General features: G+C 43.0%; 3 protein-coding genes across 4 annotated transcripts in view; 2 read left to right on the forward strand and 1 right to left on the reverse strand.

The window, feature by feature from the left end:
* Positions 1–8,395, reverse strand: part of FAM228B (family with sequence similarity 228 member B) — a 43,873-nt gene extending 35,478 nt beyond the window's left edge. Inside the window, exon 1 of the mRNA XM_055540805.1 lies at positions 8,384–8,395. The gene's annotated coding sequence lies outside the window, so the exon portion shown is untranslated. The remainder of the gene's footprint in view (positions 1–8,383) is intronic.
* On the forward strand, positions 1,770–8,084 carry TP53I3 (tumor protein p53 inducible protein 3). Of its 2 annotated transcripts, XM_055540801.1 has the most exons (5): positions 1,797–2,273; positions 4,408–4,675; positions 5,629–5,841; positions 6,738–6,934; positions 7,719–8,084. In XM_055540801.1, exons 1-5 carry the CDS (start codon positions 2,136–2,138, stop codon positions 7,899–7,901), a joined length of 999 nt encoding a protein of 332 aa, XP_055396776.1. In that variant the 5' UTR covers positions 1,797–2,135; the 3' UTR covers positions 7,902–8,084. The 2 variants fall into 2 exon arrangements, with proteins under 2 accessions (XP_055396777.1, XP_055396776.1); XM_055540802.1 differs by lacking the exon at positions 6,738–6,934 and having other exon boundaries at positions 1,770–2,273.
* Positions 8,396–8,560: 165 nt separating the features above from the next.
* Positions 8,561–16,746, forward strand: SF3B6 (splicing factor 3b subunit 6). The gene is made up of 4 exons (XM_055540809.1): positions 8,561–8,829; positions 11,569–11,687; positions 16,176–16,314; positions 16,486–16,746. The coding sequence occupies exons 1-4, from the start codon at positions 8,800–8,802 to the stop codon at positions 16,573–16,575; spliced, it is 378 nt and encodes a 125-aa protein (XP_055396784.1). The 5' UTR covers positions 8,561–8,799; the 3' UTR covers positions 16,576–16,746.
* Positions 16,747–21,260: the final 4,514 nt, after the last annotated feature.

Here is a 21,260-nt window from a genome sequence, read left to right on the forward strand (position 1 = left end):
CTGTTGCTCTGTGTGGCTTGTGGGATCTTAGTTCCCCTATCAGGGGTGGAATCCATGCCACCAGTGAGAAGCTTAAAGTCCTAACCACTGGACCTCCAGGGAAGTCCCCTGGGTTTTATTCTTTAATTATCAGGGAGTCAGCAGTATAAGTTCCTGCCCTCCCTGGGACATGGTCTGAGACACTAGAGCCTACCCCCAAAAAAAGTAGCAAGAAATACCCACCACAAAGTTTCCAGAAAAGGCCTCCTTTGGCCTTTTGGACCTTCCCTCTGAATACACTGTTGGGCTTCTTCTGTCTCTTTTCTTGCAATAGTGGTTTTGACACAGATGACGAGGAGAGACAGTGGCTGACAGGCGTTTCTGGAAAACAGGCCTTATAAAAAATATGTAATTTGGGTAGCCTTCTTGCAAGAATGCTCAGGAGAGGGATGTAAATAAAGAGAAGGGGAGTTTGTAATTGATGGGACAGATGGTTGCCCCAGGCAGTCTTTCCTTCTACTCTAGAGCCTTGGGCAGGACCACAAGATAGTTTGATTCCTGGCTCTGACATTCATCAGCTATGTGCCCCTTGAAACCAAATCAATCTTTCTGTTGATACATCTCAATTCCTTTTTAGTGCTACTGCTACTGCTAAGTCACTTCAGTCGTGTCCGACTCTGAGCGACCCCATAGACGGCAGCCCACCAGGCTCCCCCGTCCCTGGGATTCTCCAGGCAAGAACACTGGAGTGGGTTGCCATTTCCTTCTCCAACGCATGAAAGTGAAAAGTGAAAGGGAAGTCGCTCAGTCGTGTCCGACTCCTAGCGACCCCATGGACTGCAGCCCACCAGGCTCCTCCGTCCATTGGATTTTCCAGGCAAGAGTACTGGAGTGGGGTGCCATAGGTGTCATAAAACTCATATAAGAGAACACATGTGAAGAGGCAAATTATAAGGCACTGCAAAAAAAAAAAGTTACCTATCTTTTTATACAGGTGCACATACATGTATATTCTTCTAATCCAGTGGCTTGTAACCAGGAGCAGGCGTTTTTTTTTGCTACCCAGGGGATATCTGGCAATGTCAAGACATTTTTTATTGTCACAACCCGAGAAGGGCGCTGTTGGTATCTAGTGGGTGATACCCCTAGTGGTATCTAGGGGTGCTGCTAAACACCTCAGGCTGCACTGGGAAGTCTTTCAAAACAAAAAATTATTTTGTCCAAAATGTCAACTGTGGCAAGGCTGAGAAACCCTGATGTAATAGGCATTTATACGGCTTTTATTTAACCAGGCTAAATTGCCTCACTGGGCAGCATCTTCCAGGGGCCATTCCCTCATCCTCAGGAAAGACAGGAGAAACCACAGAAGTTTAAAGACTCCCAGGACTGCTTTTATCTTCCCTTTCCCCCCAGTGTTCCTCTCTTTTTTCTCAGAAGCACCCTGCTTGCCCACCTTACTCCAGAGACCAAGGGCAGAAAGAGACCGACAGCACAAACCGGCCAAAAGCCTGGCCAGGCTGGGAAACGGACCCGTCGCCCGCCAAGAGTTCCGGTTCTAGTTCCCTTAGAGGGAATGATTCTCAAAGTTGAGTGCTGTAACAGCATTTCACGCTAAACCAAGCGAAGGACTAGATTCCAGAGGCTCAAAATTCACAAATCTCTGATTTGCCGCCACTAGCTTTGCATTTTCAAGGGAGAGGAGGAAGGGGAGGGTTGATTCTGGGCAACCCCACCCCCTGCACTACCCAGAGTGCAGCCTTCCACCTCCTAGGACCCGCCGGGCGCTCAGGACCGTGCCCTGTCACCTGAAGCAGCAGCAACAGCAGCAGAGGGGCAGGGCCTTGAGCAAGTAAGGAGCTCACACAGGTTCTAGCGATCCAGACAGGTGGGAGATTCCAGCTCAGAGGGAGTGAAAATTGCTTCATGCTCTTCAGTGTTTTCCTGTTCCGCCCGCAGCCGGTTGGTGCGGCCAGCCTCCCTGCACACCCCCACCCCAGCCGGAGCCTTCCGCGCGGGGTTGGCCTGGAGGCGGCAGGGACCTTGCTGGAAAGAGAGAAGGGGCCCACGGCCAGACGGATTGAGGGAGGCCGCCGGCCGGCAGCGGGGCGCTGGGCCCCTGAAAGAACTTTGCTATACCCTGTGCGTCCTCAGAGACCATGATAGCTGTGCACTGTGACAAGCCGGGAGGACCAGAAAATCTTTACTTGAAGGAAGTGGCCAAGCCCAGCCCAGGCGAGGGTGAAGTCCTCCTGAAGGTGGCAGCCAGCGGCCTGAACAGGGCGGACTTACTCCAGGTACCCAGGGGTCTGGCAGCAACTGGGACTGAGCAGGGCAACGCAGTCTTTAATAAACATTCACCAGACAGATGAAGGAGACTAGGCACTGCCATTAAACGCTCATCATGACCTGCTTCGCTGGGGTTCTGTAACTAGAACCATTTAGTCTCCCTTGTTTACACAAAATAAAGGGGTATGTGCACAGCAGAGGCCACCCTGTGTCACTCCATTGTCTGTCCGCTCAGGCTTCCAGATGTGTTGGCGGGGTTGGGTGTTAGACCTCCCTGTATCTCCTTTGAAAGTGAAAAAGTGAAAGCGTCAGCTCAGTCTTGTCTGACTCTTTGCAACCCCATGGACTGTAGCTCACCAGCCTCCTCTGTCCACGGGATTCTTCAGGCAAGAATACTGGAGTAGGTTGCCATTCCCTTCTCCAGGGGATCCTTCTGACCCGGGATTGGACTGAGAGGATAACAGGCAGGAAGGCCAGGGGTCTCCAAATGGAGGAAATAGGCTTCAGGTGTCAGACAATTTTTATCTCTCTCTTAAGTGGCAAGAGGAAACAAACAAGTGTTAGTTTTTTTCCCTTCTCTATACAAATTTTAAGAGTTTCTCTTAAAATTCTGTGTTGCCATAATGAAACCTGGTTCCACCTGAACTTTTCTCAAACCTTAAGCTAACCAATGCGTTTTTCTTATAGAAATGTTTAAGCTATGTTAATGAACTATGTATTTACCCTAGACTCTGTCTTTCAAGTCTGTTCTGCCTAAGATTCAGAACCTAAGACTCAGAACCGACTTGACAAACCTGCATGTTTTACTCATACATTGCTCTCCTAATCTGTTAATGAAACTATGTATTTACTTGGAAACATGTCTTTCTTCAAGATTTTGGTTTTATGGCCCGGGATGACTCACCTGGTGCCAATGTTATCTCAAAAGGCATGCTGTGGGTGAGGGGCTTGGTGCTGATTTTGAGACATCTCCTTTCTATAATTAACAGCTTGCTAGTAGCTATATAACATCCGGCTAAAGACTAGCAGGGGGGCACTCTTCTTGCCCCCTTCTGATGTCTGTGTCAGACACTTTCTCTATCTCTTCTATACTTTAATAAAACTTTATTACACAAAAGCTCTGAGCGATCAAGCCTCGTCACTGGCCCTGGATTGAATTCCTCTCTTCCGGAGGCCAAGAATCCTGGCGTCTTTCGTGGTTCAGCAACAACCTTTCAGAACCTAGGTCTCTTACATTGCAGGTGGATTCTTTACCGTCTGAGCCACTAGGGAAGCCCCGCCTCAAAGGTTGGCATCCTCACACCAGGAGTCAAACCGGGGCCGCCTGGGTGAAAATCAGGAATCCTAACTGCTCCTCAGGCAGTCCTGTACACCATTTGTACTCTACAGATAAAGAAACTGAGAGTCAGAGAGGTTCAGCAGTGAGCCCAAAGCCACACACTAGTAACGAGGGGAGCAGTGATTCAGATTGAGGTCTTTGTCTTAAGGATTCTGAGTCTGTATTCTTTCCACTCTGAGGGTTCCAGAGCTGGCAGGGGGCAGTGCTCTTAAGAATTTTCTTCCAACTTCTTCTTGAAGCACTAAACTGGGCCAGCTGCATTTTTTGAAGTGATTAAGAAATGTACACCAGAATCACAGGGGCACTTATTCAAAATAAATAAGGCAGGGATCCAGGCATGTATACTTTGAAAAAGCATCTCAAGTTGTTCTGACGCACACTCCTAGTTCAGTCCCTCTGGTCTCAGGCTTCTGGCAATTGTGAGGCGTGAGTACAGAGCCTGGCACTTGATATATGAGATATATCATTAGGAAGCCCATGGTTTAGTTACTAGTCTTGCTATTAACTTGTTTTGCTACCCTGGTTCTCCTGACCAGGCCTCAGTTTCTTCATTTGTAAAACAAGGGGTTTAGATGATACAAGGACTGAAGTGATACCACAAGTTAGACATCCACTGATTATGGGACCTAGTCTCTTATTTGTATGAAACAAATTACCTCCCCTCTCTTTTTTCTTGACTTAAAAAAACCTAATTTTACCCTGAATTTTGTCTTAAAGGGGGAGGAGGGGAGCTATGGGAAGGCCAAGGATGCTGACACAGATTTCTGATCATGCTTACTACCTAGTGTGTCCTTTTTCTGCAGAGACAAGGCCATTATGCCCCACCTCCAGGAGCCAGCAACATTTTGGGACTTGAGGCATCTGGACATGTGGCAGAGCTCGGAGCTGGCTGCCAGGGACCCTGGAGGGTCGGGGACCCAGCCATGGTTCTGCTGTCTGGCGGGGGCCAGGCTCAGTATGTCACTGTCCCTGCAGAGCTCCTCATGCCCATCCCAGCAGGGCTCACCATGTGTCAGGCTGCAGCCATCCCAGAGGCCTGGCTCACTGCCTTCCAGCTATTACATCTTGTGGGTAAGGACCAGTGCACCCCATGCTCACTCCATACAGCATAGTTCCATTTATTCATTTATTCATAACTCAGCCACCTCAAAACCCAGCAGTCCTGAAGGGAAGCTTTGATCTGGCCACTGAGCAACAGCCAACCCCAGCACCCCCTACTTAGTATCAGATCCTCATACTATGTAGCAATGGCTTGATATTGAGGCTGAAAATCATGGTTAGCAGATAGAAAACCTGGTGAGCACTGGATAGAAGGCCTGTGTGCATCTTCACACTGTAAGCCCAGTAGTAGTCCCTGCTTCTCAGTCTTGCTAAGCTCTCTGAGAGCCCTAGTGCAGCAGAGGGAGCCATTCAACCAACTCTTTAATTCCTCCTCATTCCCACGGAGGCCAGCCAAGAGCTCACGTGAGGGTCTCTGTCTTTGGGGAAATCAGTGTAACTGGGAAGAAAACCACAGTGTTTGGAAGGGTGGCCCTGTCTCTAACTACAAACTATAACAGAAGCTTAAGGTGAGAAAGGTTGGTATGGGCGAAGGTCAGAGAAGGCTTTCTGGAATAGAAGGACTTGAAGGGTGGTAGAGCTGTGATGGACAAAAGGCATACCAAGGTGGCCTAAGAGCATCAAGGTGAGATTGGCTGCTTCACTCTCAAGCGAAGGATGAGAACTTCCCTGGTGGTCCAGTGGCTATGACTCCACATTCCCAATGCAGGGGACCCAGGTTCAATCTGGTCAGGGAACCAGATGCACATGCCACGAATAATAATTTGCATACTGCATCGAAGATCAAAGATCCTGCATGCCACAATGCAGCCAAATGAATAAATAAAAATAATTTTTAAAAAAGACAGCAAGAGATTTCCCATTTGGTGGTTCCAGGGCCAGGTGATCACGGTAGAATAAACCTATGTGGTAAAGGTACAGCAGTTGCAAAGTAAAGAACATGGTTCCTATACTTTCTATCACAGGAAATGTTCAGGCTGGAGACTCTGTGCTAATCCATGCAGGAGCAAGCGGTGTGGGCACAGCTGCCATCCAACTTGCCCGGATGGCTGGGGCTACTCCTCTGGTCACAGCTGGTTCCCAGAAGAAGCTTCAAATAGCAGAAAAGCTCGGAGCAGCTGCTGGATTCAATTACAAAGAAGAGGATTTTTCTGAAGCAACACTGAAATTCACTAAAGGTAAACAAAGCTTCTGCAGTTCAGCAGGAGTTTCAGAGATAATTAAATAAAATTCTCACCAGCCACAGAGTTGCTTCTGAATCTGTTTTCCCTCTGCTAAAAGCACAACACCTGCCCAGGCCAAATTCTAGTACTCTACTGTTTGACCATTGGAGACAGGCAGGCAGTATTTAGGACTAAGGTGATTTTCATGGGCATTCTTGTAAGTGATATGATTCATATGCTTTTTACAAAGGGGATAATCACACAGAGTTGGCCTGCAATTACTCAGGACCTCTTTTTCCCAACTAGGCACTCTGTATTGAATTAAAAGGAGGTAGGGGTAGAAACTAGTTTGGAGCTGGTCATAGTAGGCTTTGGTAGGTAGCTCCCTAAGTGGGTAAGTAGATGTGTATGCCTCTATATTCCAGAGCCAAATCTGTTTATATTTGGCTCATCCCATTCCATTTTTTGACAAGAATCAAAAAGAGAGTTAAAAAGAAAGCTAGCAAAGCCATGATTCAGAGAACCCTGTGCAGACACTTCATAACTTAGATATGGACTATCCTGTACTGTAGGCTGGGGTGGATCTCCCCTATTCCCCTGGGTGCCAGTGGGTCTCTACTTATGTGGAGGTCAGGGAAAATACCAGATCATGGTATTGTCCCATTTCCCTCTTGCTGTGGCAGGGATCATAAAATATGAACTATATCACATATATATGATACACTTCAGCTCTCTCAACTCCATTTACAACCATGGTTCTATAAGCAATGCTCAGGGTTCCAACCTATAGATTTACTGCTTGCACTTGTATATATTTATACCCATATTTCCACAAATATGCCATGTAATCTTCTTTTGCACTAATCTTTCTGATTCTGACTAGCATCACAAATCTGTGTTTCATGTGAAAGGTGCTGGAGTCAACCTCATTCTAGACTGCATAGGCGGCTCCTACTGGGAGAAAAACGTCAACTGCCTGGCTCTTGATGGTCGCTGGGTTCTCTATGGTCTGCTGGGAGGAGCTGCCATCAGTGGGCCTCTGTTTTCAAAGCTACTTTTTAAAAGGGGAAGTCTGATCACCAGTCTTCTAAGATCTAGGGACAAAAAGGTCAGTGATGGGTGGAAATAAAACATGTGATTTAACTATTATCCAGAAAAGTGTGATTCATTCACATAATCCTGAGAAAGGATCACATATTAAGTTGGAGAGCCTGTAGAAATTTGCCCCCCTGTGGATAAACTGGTAACCCAATTTCAAGAACTAATTAAAATCGGTTGATGAAAGCCTCAACATCTTGGAAAGAGGGTGGCTAATACTTAATATAGTACGTAAACTTCACATAAAATGAACAAAGCCTTGACTATATTAGGAAATATTTCTAACAGTACCAAGATTTTTGTTTGCAAAGGCAGAACTGTTCTCAGTGTGCTAAGAAAACCTCTTAGGTAAGTGAGGTTAGTAAGCTTCTACCTTTAACAGTTTATACATTCCTGAAATCGTGTGGCATTCCAGCAGGTGCCACCTTTGGGAATGTTTCCTCACAGGGTTTCACACCTGCTGGGGGATAACAGGGATTAAGCATCTCTTTTGAATTGAGCCTATATAAGTCCTCTCTATGGCTGCCTCCTGCTTGAAGTCTTTATTTAAAAAGAGTCCTTCAGCTTTCAGTGACACTAATATCTTCTCCAGGCTTGATCTTAACCTGGTACAGAACCGAGCTTACAAATCTAGAGGCATGCACATACATGCTAGGAGTGAGGTGATTATAACATACCCTTGTGTGACTTCAGAGGTGTACAAGTTTCAGAGAAAGCATAAACGCTAAGCAGGGTGGGGAGTGACAAAGAAATGCCTCCGTCCAGACTGATGGTCTTCTTTTCCTTATCTTAAGTACAAGCAGATGCTGGTGAAGGCTTTCACAGAGCAAATTCTGCCCCACTTCTCCACGGAGGGCCCTCAACGCTTACTGCCGGTTCTGGACAGAGTCTACCCCGTGGCTGAAATTCAAGAAGCCCATGAGTACATGGAGACTAACAAGAACGTGGGCAAAATCGTCCTGGAGCTGCCCCAGTGAAGAAGGGGATAGTACAAGACAAGGCTACCTCTCCAGTCTTCCGATAGCAAACTTGGAGAAAACTCTGTACACAGTCAGGCGACCGGGCGCCACTCCAGGCTCGCCTGTAACCCCCTATTTCTCCCGCAGCCTCCTCAAATTATCAGTATAAAGCTGGTCTAAGGAAATAAAGAGTGGACTTGACGAGTGGCGCGTGGACTGCGGTCGCCGGCTGGGAGGCGAGGTGGGAGTCAGGACAGGCATAGTCGGGGAGATGAGAGTAGAGGCCTGGTCGGTTCATGCTCAATTTCTGGGGCCTGCGCTAGCGCCAGGGCTTCTGAGTACCACATACAGTGTCGGCCACAACACAATCAGCCAGAACCCTGCAGATTCGGCTTCGCGCACTGTCAGAGGCCCGGACGCATGCACACGTCCCCTCGCACGTAGCGCGCGGCCTGCAGCCCGGGACCCCACTCCACTGCCGGTCCTCTCCCACAACTCACCAGGGTGCAGACCCACCTAGCGAGGCCCGCTTCCGCCCTGCGGAGCTCTCCTCAGGCCTCGCCCCCTCCAGACAACTTCCTTAGTTCAGGGTCTCCCCGACCGGAACACTTCTTAAGCCCAAGTCCCGCCCCTTCCGGTTCAGAGCCGGAAGTGCCTTGGACTTTCGCCTTTCAACCTTCCGGCCTCGTTAAGTACCTCAGACCTATTTTGCTCTGGAGTCTTATTTGTAAGAGTAGCTACGTCAGCACGTTCCGGCGTGAGACGGTGATATTCCGTCGAGTTAGAACAGCTTCCGGCGGGGTTTGGATGTTGATGTCCTGGATCTGATGCCTTGTTGCGCTCGAAAGTGAGCGAGCTCCAGAGGAGTGCGGAGAAATTCAAGTCTTTGCTGCTGTAACTTCATCAGCCCGCCAAGATGGCGATGCAAGCGGCCAAGAGGGCGAACGTGAGTGTCGGGGACTTCTGCCAAGGAAGGGGAGCACTTGGCTGCTGGCGTGACCAGAGAGCATTCTTGGCCCTCCTTTGTCCCTTCGGGGGGAAGGATCAGAAGTTACCTGTCAGAGGGGAGATTTCATCCTGGCCCCGACCTTAGAAATGTGCTCCTTGAGTCATATTTCCGTCACTGTTGCTTTTGAGTCTGTTATCTTACTGTCAGTGATAGTGTTAACAGCCTAAGTTGCTTCGCGTGTACCTGGAATCTGGCATCGGGATCTTCTCCTCGGCCTAAAAGTCAGTAGCGCAGTTGAACCCCCCCATAAATCACTTAGGCTTTCCAGCTGGAACCTGGAAGTATCTTCAGATTATGGAGTTTTTGGATCCTTCATTAATGTTTTCAAAGATATTTTTTGAGCACCTTAGTATGTTCCAGACTTGAGGGAGGATCCAATAAGTCAGTCATATTTTTTGAACACTTACTATGTGCCAGACACTAGTCTTAAGTACTGGAGATACAATAATGAATAATAATAATAAAAAAAAGACCTGCTGCTTACTTTGTAATATTAGGGAGTGGGGTGTTATGGAAACCTAAGAAAAATTGTCTCAATAGAGTGGTCAGCTTTAAGTTTCTGTGAGGTATACTAAGGTGAAGACATAATTGAATATGGTGAGGTGAAGATTTCTGGTAACTTCGATAATAATCATTTCAGTGGATAAACGTGGAATACGGTGGGATGAAAAAAAGGTAGAAATTGAGAAAATGGAGATAGCTTTTCCACAAGTTTTCATGTATGTACATAGACGTTGGATGACAGTTAGCTTTATTTTAAAGATGTGTGATACACCTTATATGCCAGTGTTGCAGGAGAAAGATAGGTTAAATTCAGTAGTTTGGGTAGGTGAGGGGTTATCATAGCAATGAGAGGGAAAGTGGATGAATGTGGATAAATGAAGATTGAATGTAAGACATTTACCATTTGGTTTTATCTGTTTTCTCTAATAAGCAAGAGCCAAGGTTATCATCTGGGATGAGCAGGGAAGAGAGGATACAGTTCAACTCAGATGTCAGAGGGAGTGGTGATGGTAAGGTTTGAGGAAAGAGGAGAAAATGTGATACGGTGTCTTGCAGAGTTAGAAAGCGGATTTACTAGAAAGTATGTTGTGATTATCTGACAGTGTTAATTATCTACTTGAACTGAACCTTAAATCTTAACGTCTAAAACTTGATTGTACTTGTTTACCATTTGTCGCCACTAATAGCTTGAGGGCTGGGAATAAGTTATCTTGTTCTTCCACTTATACAGCACTTTATTGTTAATGCCTGAAATAGATGCTGGTTTAATAGTTATTGTGCACATTAATAATGTCCAGTATGTAATTAGTATGTTAACAAGGAGCACAAGAATGAAATCTGGACTGGAGATACATATTTGGGAGTCATCGACTTAGGGTGGAAAGCATGTGTAGTTAAGAGACCAAAGTAATGTAGAGATAAGGGGAGTATATGAAGAGTCAAGAAAAGAAGTCTAAAGGTAAAACTCTTTGGAAAATCCTATTTTAATGGCCAAAGAAGACTGAGGACTACTAGCCAGAGAATTAGGAGGAATCCAAGGCGATAGAGTGTCAGGAATAGTCAAGAAGGTGATAGTGAACAGTGTCAGAAGCCTCAGAGGAGCTGATGAGAATTGAACACTGCAAGTGAAAGGTCTTAGTGCATAAAAACAATTTTCATCAGAGTGCTTGGGTAGAGCTAGATTGTGGTAGGTTAATGAGTGTCATGAAGTAAAGAATAAGAGGCAGTGAGTATATACACTGCATCTTTTCAGATGGTTGACTGAAAGAAAAGAAAAAGGAGCAAGATGGGATAGTAAGTAGAGAGCTCTTTTTTGTCCCTTTCATTCTGTAATCCTAATGTATATGTATTAGAGAGCTCTTTTTTGTCCCTTTCATTCTGTAATCCTAATGTATATGTATAACAAAGGTGCTCACTAAATATTTGAATGAATGAAGAGGGATCCAAAGTGTTTTGTTTTGTGTGACAATTGGGAGTATATAAGCAACTGTTCACGTGAGGAATAAAAGAAGCCAATGGTGAGGAAAAGGCTGTAAATTCAAAGGAGAGAGGGGATCATTGATAGAACAAGTTTCTGAGACCAGAAAAGGGTCATCAGTAGAAGTTTTATTATCCAGGAAACAGTTCCCTTGTTCTTCCCCACAAATGTCTGTAGCATTGAGGACTTTTAAATGAGGTTGGATAGCTTTGTTTACCTGTAGTGACTAAACATCTGGATTTTGTAGTAGTGTAGTAGTAGTGAAGTCGCTCAGTCGTGTCCAACTCTTTGCAACCCCTTGGACTGTAGCCTACCAGGCTCCTCCATCTGTGGGATTTTCTAGGCAAGAACACTGGATTGGGTTGCCATTTCCTTGTCCAGGAGATCTTCCCGACCCAGGGATTGAACCTGGGTCTCCCACATTGTAGGCAGACGCTTTACCATCTGAACCACCATGGAAGTCCTGGATTTTGTAATAGCCTCTTATTAGTTCCTACTAACAGCCCTCCCTATAACCAGCATCCAGTTGCTTTTCCCAAGAGCATTCCATTTTCCTTAATGTCAGATTACAGTTCTTACTCTTGGTGTATAAAAATTATGTATCTTTTTTTTTTAGAATGTATTATGAGACAATTTTTCAAATAGTAGCTCTCTTGCCTCTGATTATAATGATAACCCATTATCTTTCATTTTAGATTCGACTTCCACCAGAAGTAAATCGGATTTTGTATATAAGAAATTTGCCTTACAAAATCACAGCTGAAGAAATGTATGATATATTTGGGAAATATGGACCTATTCGTCAAATCAGAGTGTGAGTCTTACTGAAACTTTTGAAATGTCATTTAGAGAAATGATTGTGTAATTTATAATCTCAGAATTAACAGCTGACAGAGGGCCTTACCAAGAGGCTAGAGACTAAGCCTAGAGACCCTCATGATCCAACTGAGTGAAAGCCAAGAATGGTAGTTGTGAAATTATAGAGAGCATGAAGTAGTAATGAGTGGTTTGAAGGCAACAGATGGGAAGAAAAAGAACTGACATTTTTTATATACCTACTATTTTAAAGAAGTATTCTCCTGTGGTTACTCTTAATTTTCTCAACAGTCTTTACTGTCTCCTTTACTGACTCCAAAATTTCTGAGTAAGTTGTGTAAAGAGATATAAAAGTAACAGAAAAATGTTTTTTTTTTCAACTACACCTTTCTGTTGAAGATGTAGAAGTATAGGGCAAAGTAATTATAAATCCATGTTTTAATTTAATCTAAAGATTGGGGCTTCAGATGATATCTGTTGAACATCTTCTGTATGCCATTTGTCCTAATAGGTGCTTTTATTTGCATCACTGACACTACAACCCTGTGTGGAAGTGACAGGGTGTCTGTTTCACAGGTGAGGCTACTAAAGCTCAGAGAGTAAAAGTATCAGTACTTTTCAAGTTTCACCCAGCTCTTTAGTGATAAAATCTTGTGATTCTAAATTGAATCTCTGCATAGTACCACAGCTGCTGTCCTTTTAACTAGTATACGTGAGCAAATTAACTAGGAGTCCATCTAAGAGGATTTCTAAAGGTTTTATTTTCCATTGGAATTCTTTTATGACTTGACAGTTCCTTCTTGGCTTTTAGAACTCTGTGAGATCTTGAGGATTCTCCTTTTCAGTGATCGCTGTTCCTCCAAAAAGTAAACGAAGAGCTAGAAATGTACCATCATTGGTACTCAAAAGTGAAATGAAAATGAAGTATTACAGACCAATTGTCTTTTTAAGGAACTCTTTTTTTTCCAAATTTGATAAAACTTTTGGGCCCTTTCTGCAGAATACACACAACATTTCACGTGATTTCAGTGGGTACATGAGCTCTAGGTTAAGAACTCCTGTTTGAGACATACAAGAATGGTATCCCTTGACTTGGGGTTCAGGAGACAAGATTCTGCTTCAGAATGAGTCATGTGACTCTAGACAAGTTGCCTGGCTTTTTCCTCACATAGAAGATAATCTGAATGGATAGTGCCTTTCAGCTTTTAACATGGAGATAGTATGATAACCTAGGTTCAAATATTCACTGGGTACTTGCTAGTCATATGAAACAACAAAATAGTTAACCTTCTGGAGTTTATCTATGATATAAAATCTTTCTAGAAGAATTTCCCAGAGGATCAAATTAGATAGTTCACACTTTGAGTATTTCCTTCCCAATGTGCATCAGCTACCCCCTCTCTGTGCTTCCATAGCTGCTTCTCTTAGTTGTCATATGGTTTTGCTGTTGACTGTGTGCTCATTTGTGGCTCCTGCCAGCCTTTGGATTCTTCCAGGGCAGGTAACCATATATTCTTTTCATTTATGTTGACAACTCTTGTTGTGCCTGACACATGCTAAGCACCTGGTGCCTGTAAGTAAATGAATAATATAGAAAGTGGCAGTGTATTTATGAAGGTATAACAAAATTTATTGACAGTACACAATTAAGAGATTAGTGGAGTTAAGTCAAGATAAAGATTGCAGAGTAGCTCAGGGCCTTAGAACTCTCAGACTGCTGTCTGGGATGGATTTCCACCCAGCTCATCTCATTTCTGGCTCCTCATTCTTCAGATCTCAGCTTTAATGCCAGAGTGGTTTTCCTAGACCACCCCAGCTAAAGTAACCCCTATCTTCCCATTAATCTCTCATTAACTGCAACTGTTTTACATCTATTTACATATTATCTTTCTCCTGCATGAAAAGAGCCCCTTGAAGGAAGGGATGATGCTCCTCTTTTTCACTATTGGATTTCCAGCACCTGTCATGTAGAAAGAACGCTATGTATATTTGTTGAATAAATTCATAAAAGTTTGGTGTGCAAGAACTTGGGTCTAAGTTATTGATTGAGGAACAGATGTTTCCTATGCTGTAGCTGTGGGCATGCTCTGTGGCACCCAGCAGTAGGGTGAGTGGCCTTCTCAGTTTGCCCAGAGCCAAGGAGTTTTCTGGGACAGTGGACTTTTAGTGCCCAGACCTGGACAGTCTTGGGCAAACCCAGCTGATTTGTCAGCTTACCTGGCATGTAGCAGACTCTCCGTGCTTTGAATTTTTTAAAGCTCTTTCATACTTGTTACATCTTTTGTTTTTTAAAACCATGTGTGAGGTAGGATGTCACTATTTGACACATGAAACAGCTGAAGCTCAGAGAGGTTGTTCCATGAGTAGATCTCCTTATTTTTACTTTAAGCTTTTACCATTGATCAAGAAAATAATGTTGCAGGAATTCCCTGGTGATCCAGTGGTTAAGATCCAAGCTCTCACTGCTGAGGGCCCAGTTTCAGTCCCTGGTCAGGGAACTAAAATCCTGTAAATTGTGTGGTGTGGCCAAAGAAAGAAAATACTGTTGACTCAGCACCTAACATATATTAATAGTAGGTACCAAGTATATATTTTTAATTAAAATTACAATGTAGATTTCAAGATATTAGGTTGATAATTAGGGGCTGGGGCACTTGAGATGGAGCATCTTTAAAATGGGTTTAGTGCCTATCCTGCTTCTACTTCCTAAGAAGATGTAAGAGGAAAAAGAGAGATGCTCTTGTTTTGTTAGCTTCCTGGAAAAAAGATGTGTGTGAGAACTGATAGGAAAAAGTAGATCTCCATCCTTCAGATGCTTATTAGCACTTGCTGTATGCATAGCAACTGGAGGAGTAAAATAAAAAAAAAAAAAAAAAAACATTTATTTGCCCTTTTGGAACTTAAATTTTTACTTTTTTTTTTTTAATGGTTTTATTCCAAAATAAAAATTAAGTGGACTTTTGGGGGAAATCTTTGGAACAGTGTTTTTTTCCTTTGAGTATTCCCCAATATTTCAAAAATAAGCATTCTTGAAAATGGTTAAAAGTCAGAAGTTGTTACTTTCAGTGAGTAAAGAGTATAATAAAATTCTTCATCAGGCCCATGCAGTCTGACAAAGTGAGAGCATTCTATGGTCCTGGCACCCTTCAACCCCCTCAGCCCCCTACACCTCTCCCTTTTACAGGAAGCACAAGCTCTGACCAGGGCCCAGAATTGTAGTCTCATCCTAGATCAAATCTAGGCAGGTGCCTCCCCTTCCCGTGGGCCCACTGCCTTCCCTTGACCCTGTGCAGTCACCGTGGCAGTTGATAAACCTTACTGTGCAGTTGCATTGGGTGGCTGGAACTCAGATGAAGGCAAGGGGATATCCATCTTTAGCTTACCGGAGCATAAGCTGAACAGGACCTCTGCCTGCTGTCCCCACTCATAAGCACATGGCCATCTGCCACCTGCAGTTTGTTGCTCCTCACACTTCTTCCCTAGCTGCTCCCCTAACTGAAGCCGTGTGAGGAGAGGAGGTGGCAGCCCTATAGCTTCCCTACACAAGAAGCAGCTCCATATCCATGAGCTTCTGTGTTCAGCCACCTGCCAGCATTCTTCTCTGACTCACAGGTACCCCACCAACAAGGACACTTCAAACCCAATCCCTCCAGAAACCCAGCCCTTTTCCCTGGCTACAGAGGGCTGTGTAATGCATAAAAGTGCAGATGTTAACTAAAAATGAATGTCTGAAGGTTAGCAGTTGAATCTTGTTTTGAAAGGGCAAAGAATCTTCTAAGGAAAATGGAAGAAACTACATTAGCTCTCTCTTTACATCGGAGGACACCTGTCCTGGTCATAAAGGATGGTGGTTGACTGTTTTTAATTTTGCCATCTTCTTGGTAGGGGCTTCCTTCCAACCCCACTCCTGCCACAGACACAAAATTTATTTTTATGGATTTTATAAGCTTTAGTAAAATATTACCCAGAAACATTTGTTCCCTACATTGATGGAGAATGTCTTGTGTTTAAGAATTGGAACTAAAATTAGAGTGAGGGAGAAAATCAAAATCTTTAGAAACAAGGGACTAGTGTGGTAAATAACCAAAACGTGTTGTTTCTGTTACATAAATGGACATTAAGAAAAGCTGCATCCTAGACATCCTTGGTAATAACAGCTATCACTCCTAAGGTACTACACTTACCAGTGTAAGACTAAAAATTGATTCTTAGTATGAGCAGTAGGAAAGTGAACATGAGGACTGCTCTCTCTTAGTAGGGTAGTGAACATGAAGACTGAACATTTCAAGCTGGTTCTTTGCTGCTCTTGTTTTAGTAACCATATTAGTATTCTTAATATAGTAAGTTTCATCTGAGATATGGTACTTAAAAATTACCTAATTCAAGAAATTAAAGGCTTATTCAGCATACCTGTCCATAATATCTATTTTCCCTAAAGGTTTTCAGGTAAATGTGTATTTTAATTAAGTCCAATTCCACTTTGTAGGGGGAACACACCTGAAACTAGAGGAACAGCTTATGTGGTCTATGAGGACATCTTTGATGCCAAGAATGCATGTGATCACCTGTCAGGATTCAATGTTTGTAACAGATACCTTGTGGTTTTGTACTATAATGCCAACAGGGTAAGTACAACCACAGTTCTTATCACTTGGGGAACCCATGTAAGAGTTCGTAGAGGGTTGTACCATTAGGGGAGATGTATCTCCAGAGTTCTTTTCTAGCTAGTGCTATTGGTAAAATTCATTTGACTGTAGGTTGGTAACTGTTAACTTTGGTCCTTACTACACTTTCAGGCATTTCAGAAGATGGACACAAAGAAGAAGGAAGAACAGTTGAAGCTTCTTAAGGAGAAATATGGCATCAACACAGATCCACCAAAGTAAACGTTTTCTGCATTTTCACTTTGGACTAAAACCCATGAATGACCACCACTATTTTTTTTTTTTTTAATGCTGAATATTGTGATTTCTTATTTGAGATTGAAAAAGACCCACTTGAAACTGATATATGTTAGAATATATTATGTTAATAAACTTGTAGCTTTTGGTAAAACATGTCAGTGTTTTCTCAAAATTTTTCCTATATTATACCAGGAAAAAAAGATAATACTAAAACAGCAATTGAACCATATCAAGAATTATTCAGTAGTAGGTGGTCCTAGAGACCAAGCTTCTTGAGAATGGGGGCCTTTTGATATTCTCAATACCACCAGTGACCAATCCAGTGCTTAGCCATGAGGGGAACTTATTAAGAGTATTGTTCCTTATTGAATGTCTATTAATAATGAAATCTACATAATAACTCAATGAAGGTAGGTATCTCCATTTTGCAGATAAGGAAACCAAAGCTTATCATTTTGAGTGAATGAATAAAATGTTTTTTGACATCAACTACTTATTAACCACATGAGTACATTTGAATGATACTTGGTTTACAGTTAGTGAAATGCCTTTGTCAGTATTGGTACCCTTGTCCTTAGAGGTTTATTCTAGAAATGGTCATTCAGATGATAATGCATTGTTAGAAATGTGAGAGCAAGCTGCCAGGGTGGTGGTATTTGTTGTTACATGTCTAAGATGTATTTATGTATTCTTTCCCTTTAGTTAATAAGTGTCTGTGTATATTTTGGACCTTAGCTCATAGTATATCTTTGCCATAAATAAAATACTTAATGCTTAGTCTTATAATCACAAACTCCCATGGCATGGAAATAGTATGTTTATTACCACATTCATCATAGCTCAGCAGCTTGGAGGAGATAGCTATAATTTTCTTTTTATAGTTTAGCCATGGGCCAAATGGAGAAACATGGACTAATTGTTTTGTATATAACTATAACCCAAAATCAATTTGAAATGTACAAGCACCGAATCATTTAAATGGACAAAGCCTATTCTACTTTTAAATGCATTTAGCTTTGAAATCTATCATTACTGTAAGAAAATAGACTATTTTATACTTTTTGTACTGTCTTCTCAAAGCCTACTATTGAAAATCAAGAAATAATTGTCTTATTTATTAACTCTGTCTGAGTGCTTTTTGAAAGCACTGTTAAAGAACAGAAGAGAGTCATTTATTTCTAAGAAGGGCAGGCAGATGACAAAGGAGCCGCAGCTGTAATTTTCTCATGGATGCTTTTATGAGTTCCTTATTTTTGTAATGCTCAGTGTGCTTTTAGGTATTTATAAAAAGAATTTTCTAAAGACTTTTGTAAGGAGAAAACAAATTAGACCTACTTACAGTGTGGTTTGTCTACAGACTGACTTGCCCCTAATATAAGTTGTTTTAAATTAGTAACAAGGGGGAATTCCTGACAGTTATAACTGGTCTGTCATTTGGATTATATATCTGTTAGTTGAATTTCATGACCTAAAGTTAAGAGTTTTTTAAAAATGCCCTCTAATTGGAAATTTTTAGCCAGTTCCAGTTATGTTACAAGAACATTAATTCAGGGACACATCCCGAGCCCCTGCTCTGTTTTCTGTTTGTACTGAAATGCTGAGGACATAGTTAGAGCCAGTCCTCTGCACCACACATTGAGGGCGCGGTTTCTCAAAATGCTTTTAAGAGTACAAGGAATCGAGACTTCCCTGGCAGTCCAGTGGTTAATACTTCACCTTCCAAGGCAGGGGATGTGGGTTCGATTTCTGGTCTGAGAGCTAAGATCCACATGCTTTGTGACCAAAAAAAAAAAAAACACAACATAAAACAGAAGCAATATTGTAACAAAGACTTTTAAAATGGTCCTTATTTTAAAAAAAATTCTTAAATCCAGGGGGACATCGAAGCCACCTGGGGAGCTTAAAAAAAAGGGAATGATTGTGTTCATGTGCATGTATGTACACACACACATGTGCCAGAGCTGCTTTACATCCATGTAGGTTAGATTTCAAGTTTCCAAGAAAGATTTTGTATGAATAGAGAATTCATTGACTGGAAGTTTGAAAATGACTGACACAACATATATTTCATCATCACCTTCTTGCTTAACAACTTTTGGTGGCTCTCACAGGATGATGCCCAAACCCTTGTCATATTGCATCGCAATTTTCTGTGTTATCTTTTAAGAGTGTCAGTAAAGCCGGGCCTGTGAAGCCTAGCGCCCTACCCTCTCCACGTGCTAGCTAGTAGGTATTTGCTTTTATTCCCCCCTCCTCTTAGTGTCTCCTGTTACCACCTCGGCTATGAGTACTCTAGACTGAGATCATTTACTTGGCTCCATAATGGGCACCTGAAATGGTCCCTGGTGCTATTTTTAGTTACCTTATTGGTGTCACAGCAGAAAACATGATGATAATCTTTTATACAGGCTGACTTCTGAGGAATTCTCATAGGCCTTTTGTACCACTGAGGAAAGCGAGGAACCAAGATGTTCTGAAGGAAACACCCCAGAAAGGAGTGAGGGTAGCACCTTCTAGCTGGTCTGGTCCCAGCATAGAGGTAAGCACAGGAACTGGTGACTGAAAGCAAAGTAGCCCCTTTCTCATTTCATTTTCTCCATCTTAAAGCACTGCTTCTTCATTAGCTCATCAGTCCTCAGCAGAGGAATACAGCCAGGACATTTTGGAGACAAAAGGGATCGATAAAATAGCCAAGATGTGTCATATCACATACATGACACATTTTGTGATTTGTTACCAACAAGTCTGTGAAGGAAACTTAACAGCACTTGCCCCTCCCTCCGTCTTGAAACAATTCTAAGACATCAGTGACGGAAGAACCCTGACGATGGCCAAGAGCTTTTCTCACTCATGCCAACTAAAAAATCTCTTAGCAACATTGCCATGGGCTCTCCTGACATACATAACCCATATCAATCAGCGGGCTGGTTTTAAAACCTAACTGGAAATTCCGGTAAGTTATAGTAAAGGCAGATGAAACTATTAATAAGCAGCATGCTGCTGCTGCTAAGTCACTTCAGTCACGCCTGACTCTGTGCGACCCCATAGAGGGCAGCCCACCAGGCTCCCGTCCCTGGGATTCTCCAGGCAAGAACACTGGAGTGGGTTGCCATTGCCTTCTCCAATGCATGAAAGTGAAACGTGAAAGTGAAGTCACTCAGTCGTGTCCGACTCTTAGCAACCCCATGGAACACAGCCTACCAGGCTCCTCCATCCATGGGATTTTCCAGGCAAGAGTACTGGAGTAGGGTGCCATTGCCTTCTCCCAATAAGTAGCATAGATAGAAACAAGTTCAGAATCATATATTCTTCTCAGAAGTAATGCTCCAGTGTAAAGTTAGAGCAAATCTAGATGAAAATAAGTACATACTTATTATCACAAGTAATGTCCCACTTATTATCACAAGTAATGTGAGTGAGTGTATGGCTTTGAAGCATAACACATCATCATTTCTTTAGATGCACAAAGTGCACTTTTCCATCTTTTCCAAGAAGGGAGTGCATCTCTTTAAGTCCAAATGTAGATTTCATGATCAATGACCTGAAGTGCTCAAATCCAGCATTTGATGACTAAGCTATGGGGTTTGGACAAAATGTATTCCTTCAGTTACAGTTACTCAGAAGAGGATTCTGAGCCTGTGAAAGAAGTAGCAAGCAATACGTACTTTGTAGGGCTGCTTAGTGGAGAAGGAAATGGCAACCCACTTCAGTATTCTTGCCTAGAGAATCCCATAGACAGAGGAGCTTGGTGGGCTGCTGTTCATGGGGTCGCACAGAGTCAGACATGACTGAAGTGACTTAGCAGCAGCAGCAGCAGCAGGGCTGCTTAGAAGGTTGGTGGTAGTTTTTATTTTAAAATTAGAAAAAAATAAGACCAGAACAAGGCCCACTAAGTACAATAGGTACATCAGAGTGGTATGTATGCTACATAAACTTTTGAAAGTTCACTTCATGCCACTTTGCTTTTAGGAAAGACCTACATGAATACCTGTTTTCGCTATGCAAAAGAAATCCACAGAGGATTTTTGCTTTTATGAAAAAAGGAGAAAAGCAAAAATAGCATTCAGAGTGGTTAAGAGGCAGCATGAACCCTGAGCAGTGACTGATACCCCCAAGCTCCTTCCCCATGAGCTATACAGCATCTCAGCATCAAGCCGTCAGAGCTTTGAACTGAGTCTGTGAGCATCTGTGCTCTTATCTTGATTTATTTTGTGCATCCATTAGCAAGATGTGCCCTGGTGTAACTGCTTCACTTCACACCATTTCAGCTTACAAAAGGTTTCACAGGCATGCTGTACTTTCTACTTTTGGATAGTGGGGAAACCTGTAGTACATAATATCACTCTCCTGGCTACTTCTCTTCCATTCTTTTCCGCAAGGGCAACTGACTTATGTGGTCCTTAAAGCACTTCCTTTAATGACTGTGGTCCTTAAAACACTTCCTTTAAGGACCACATACATCAGACGTAAGAGATGCACGTTCGATCCCTGGTTCAGGAAGATCCCCTGGAGGAAATGGCACCCCACTCCAATATTCTGGCCAGGAGAATCCCATGAACAGAAGAGCCTGGCAGACTCTAAGTCCATGATGTCACAAAAAGTCGAACACAACTGAGTGTCTGAGTACACTTAAAGCACTTCCTACCTTCAGTAAGGATGGACAGGCA

Source organism: Bubalus kerabau, chromosome 11 (genome assembly GCF_029407905.1).
Source record: "Bubalus kerabau isolate K-KA32 ecotype Philippines breed swamp buffalo chromosome 11, PCC_UOA_SB_1v2, whole genome shotgun sequence".
Taxonomy (NCBI): domain Eukaryota; kingdom Metazoa; phylum Chordata; class Mammalia; order Artiodactyla; family Bovidae; genus Bubalus; species Bubalus kerabau.

Bases quoted from the DNA above. Each gene is read 5' to 3' on its own strand.
- TP53I3 (XM_055540801.1), top strand. From the start codon at position 2,136: ATGATAGCTGTGCACTGTGACAAGCCGGGAGGACCAGAAAATCTTTAC. The intron at 5,842-6,737 runs GTAAACAAAGCT...TTCATGTGAAAG, and splicing joins AACACTGAAATTCACTAAAG to GTGCTGGAGTCAACCTCATT. The intron at 6,935-7,718 runs GTCAGTGATGGG...CCTTATCTTAAG, and splicing joins TAAGATCTAGGGACAAAAAG to TACAAGCAGATGCTGGTGAA.
- SF3B6 (XM_055540809.1), top strand. From the start codon at position 8,800: ATGGCGATGCAAGCGGCCAAGAGGGCGAAC. The intron at 11,688-16,175 runs GTGAGTCTTACT...TCCACTTTGTAG, and splicing joins CCTATTCGTCAAATCAGAGT to GGGGAACACACCTGAAACTA. The intron at 16,315-16,485 runs GTAAGTACAACC...CTACACTTTCAG, and splicing joins TGTACTATAATGCCAACAGG to GCATTTCAGAAGATGGACAC.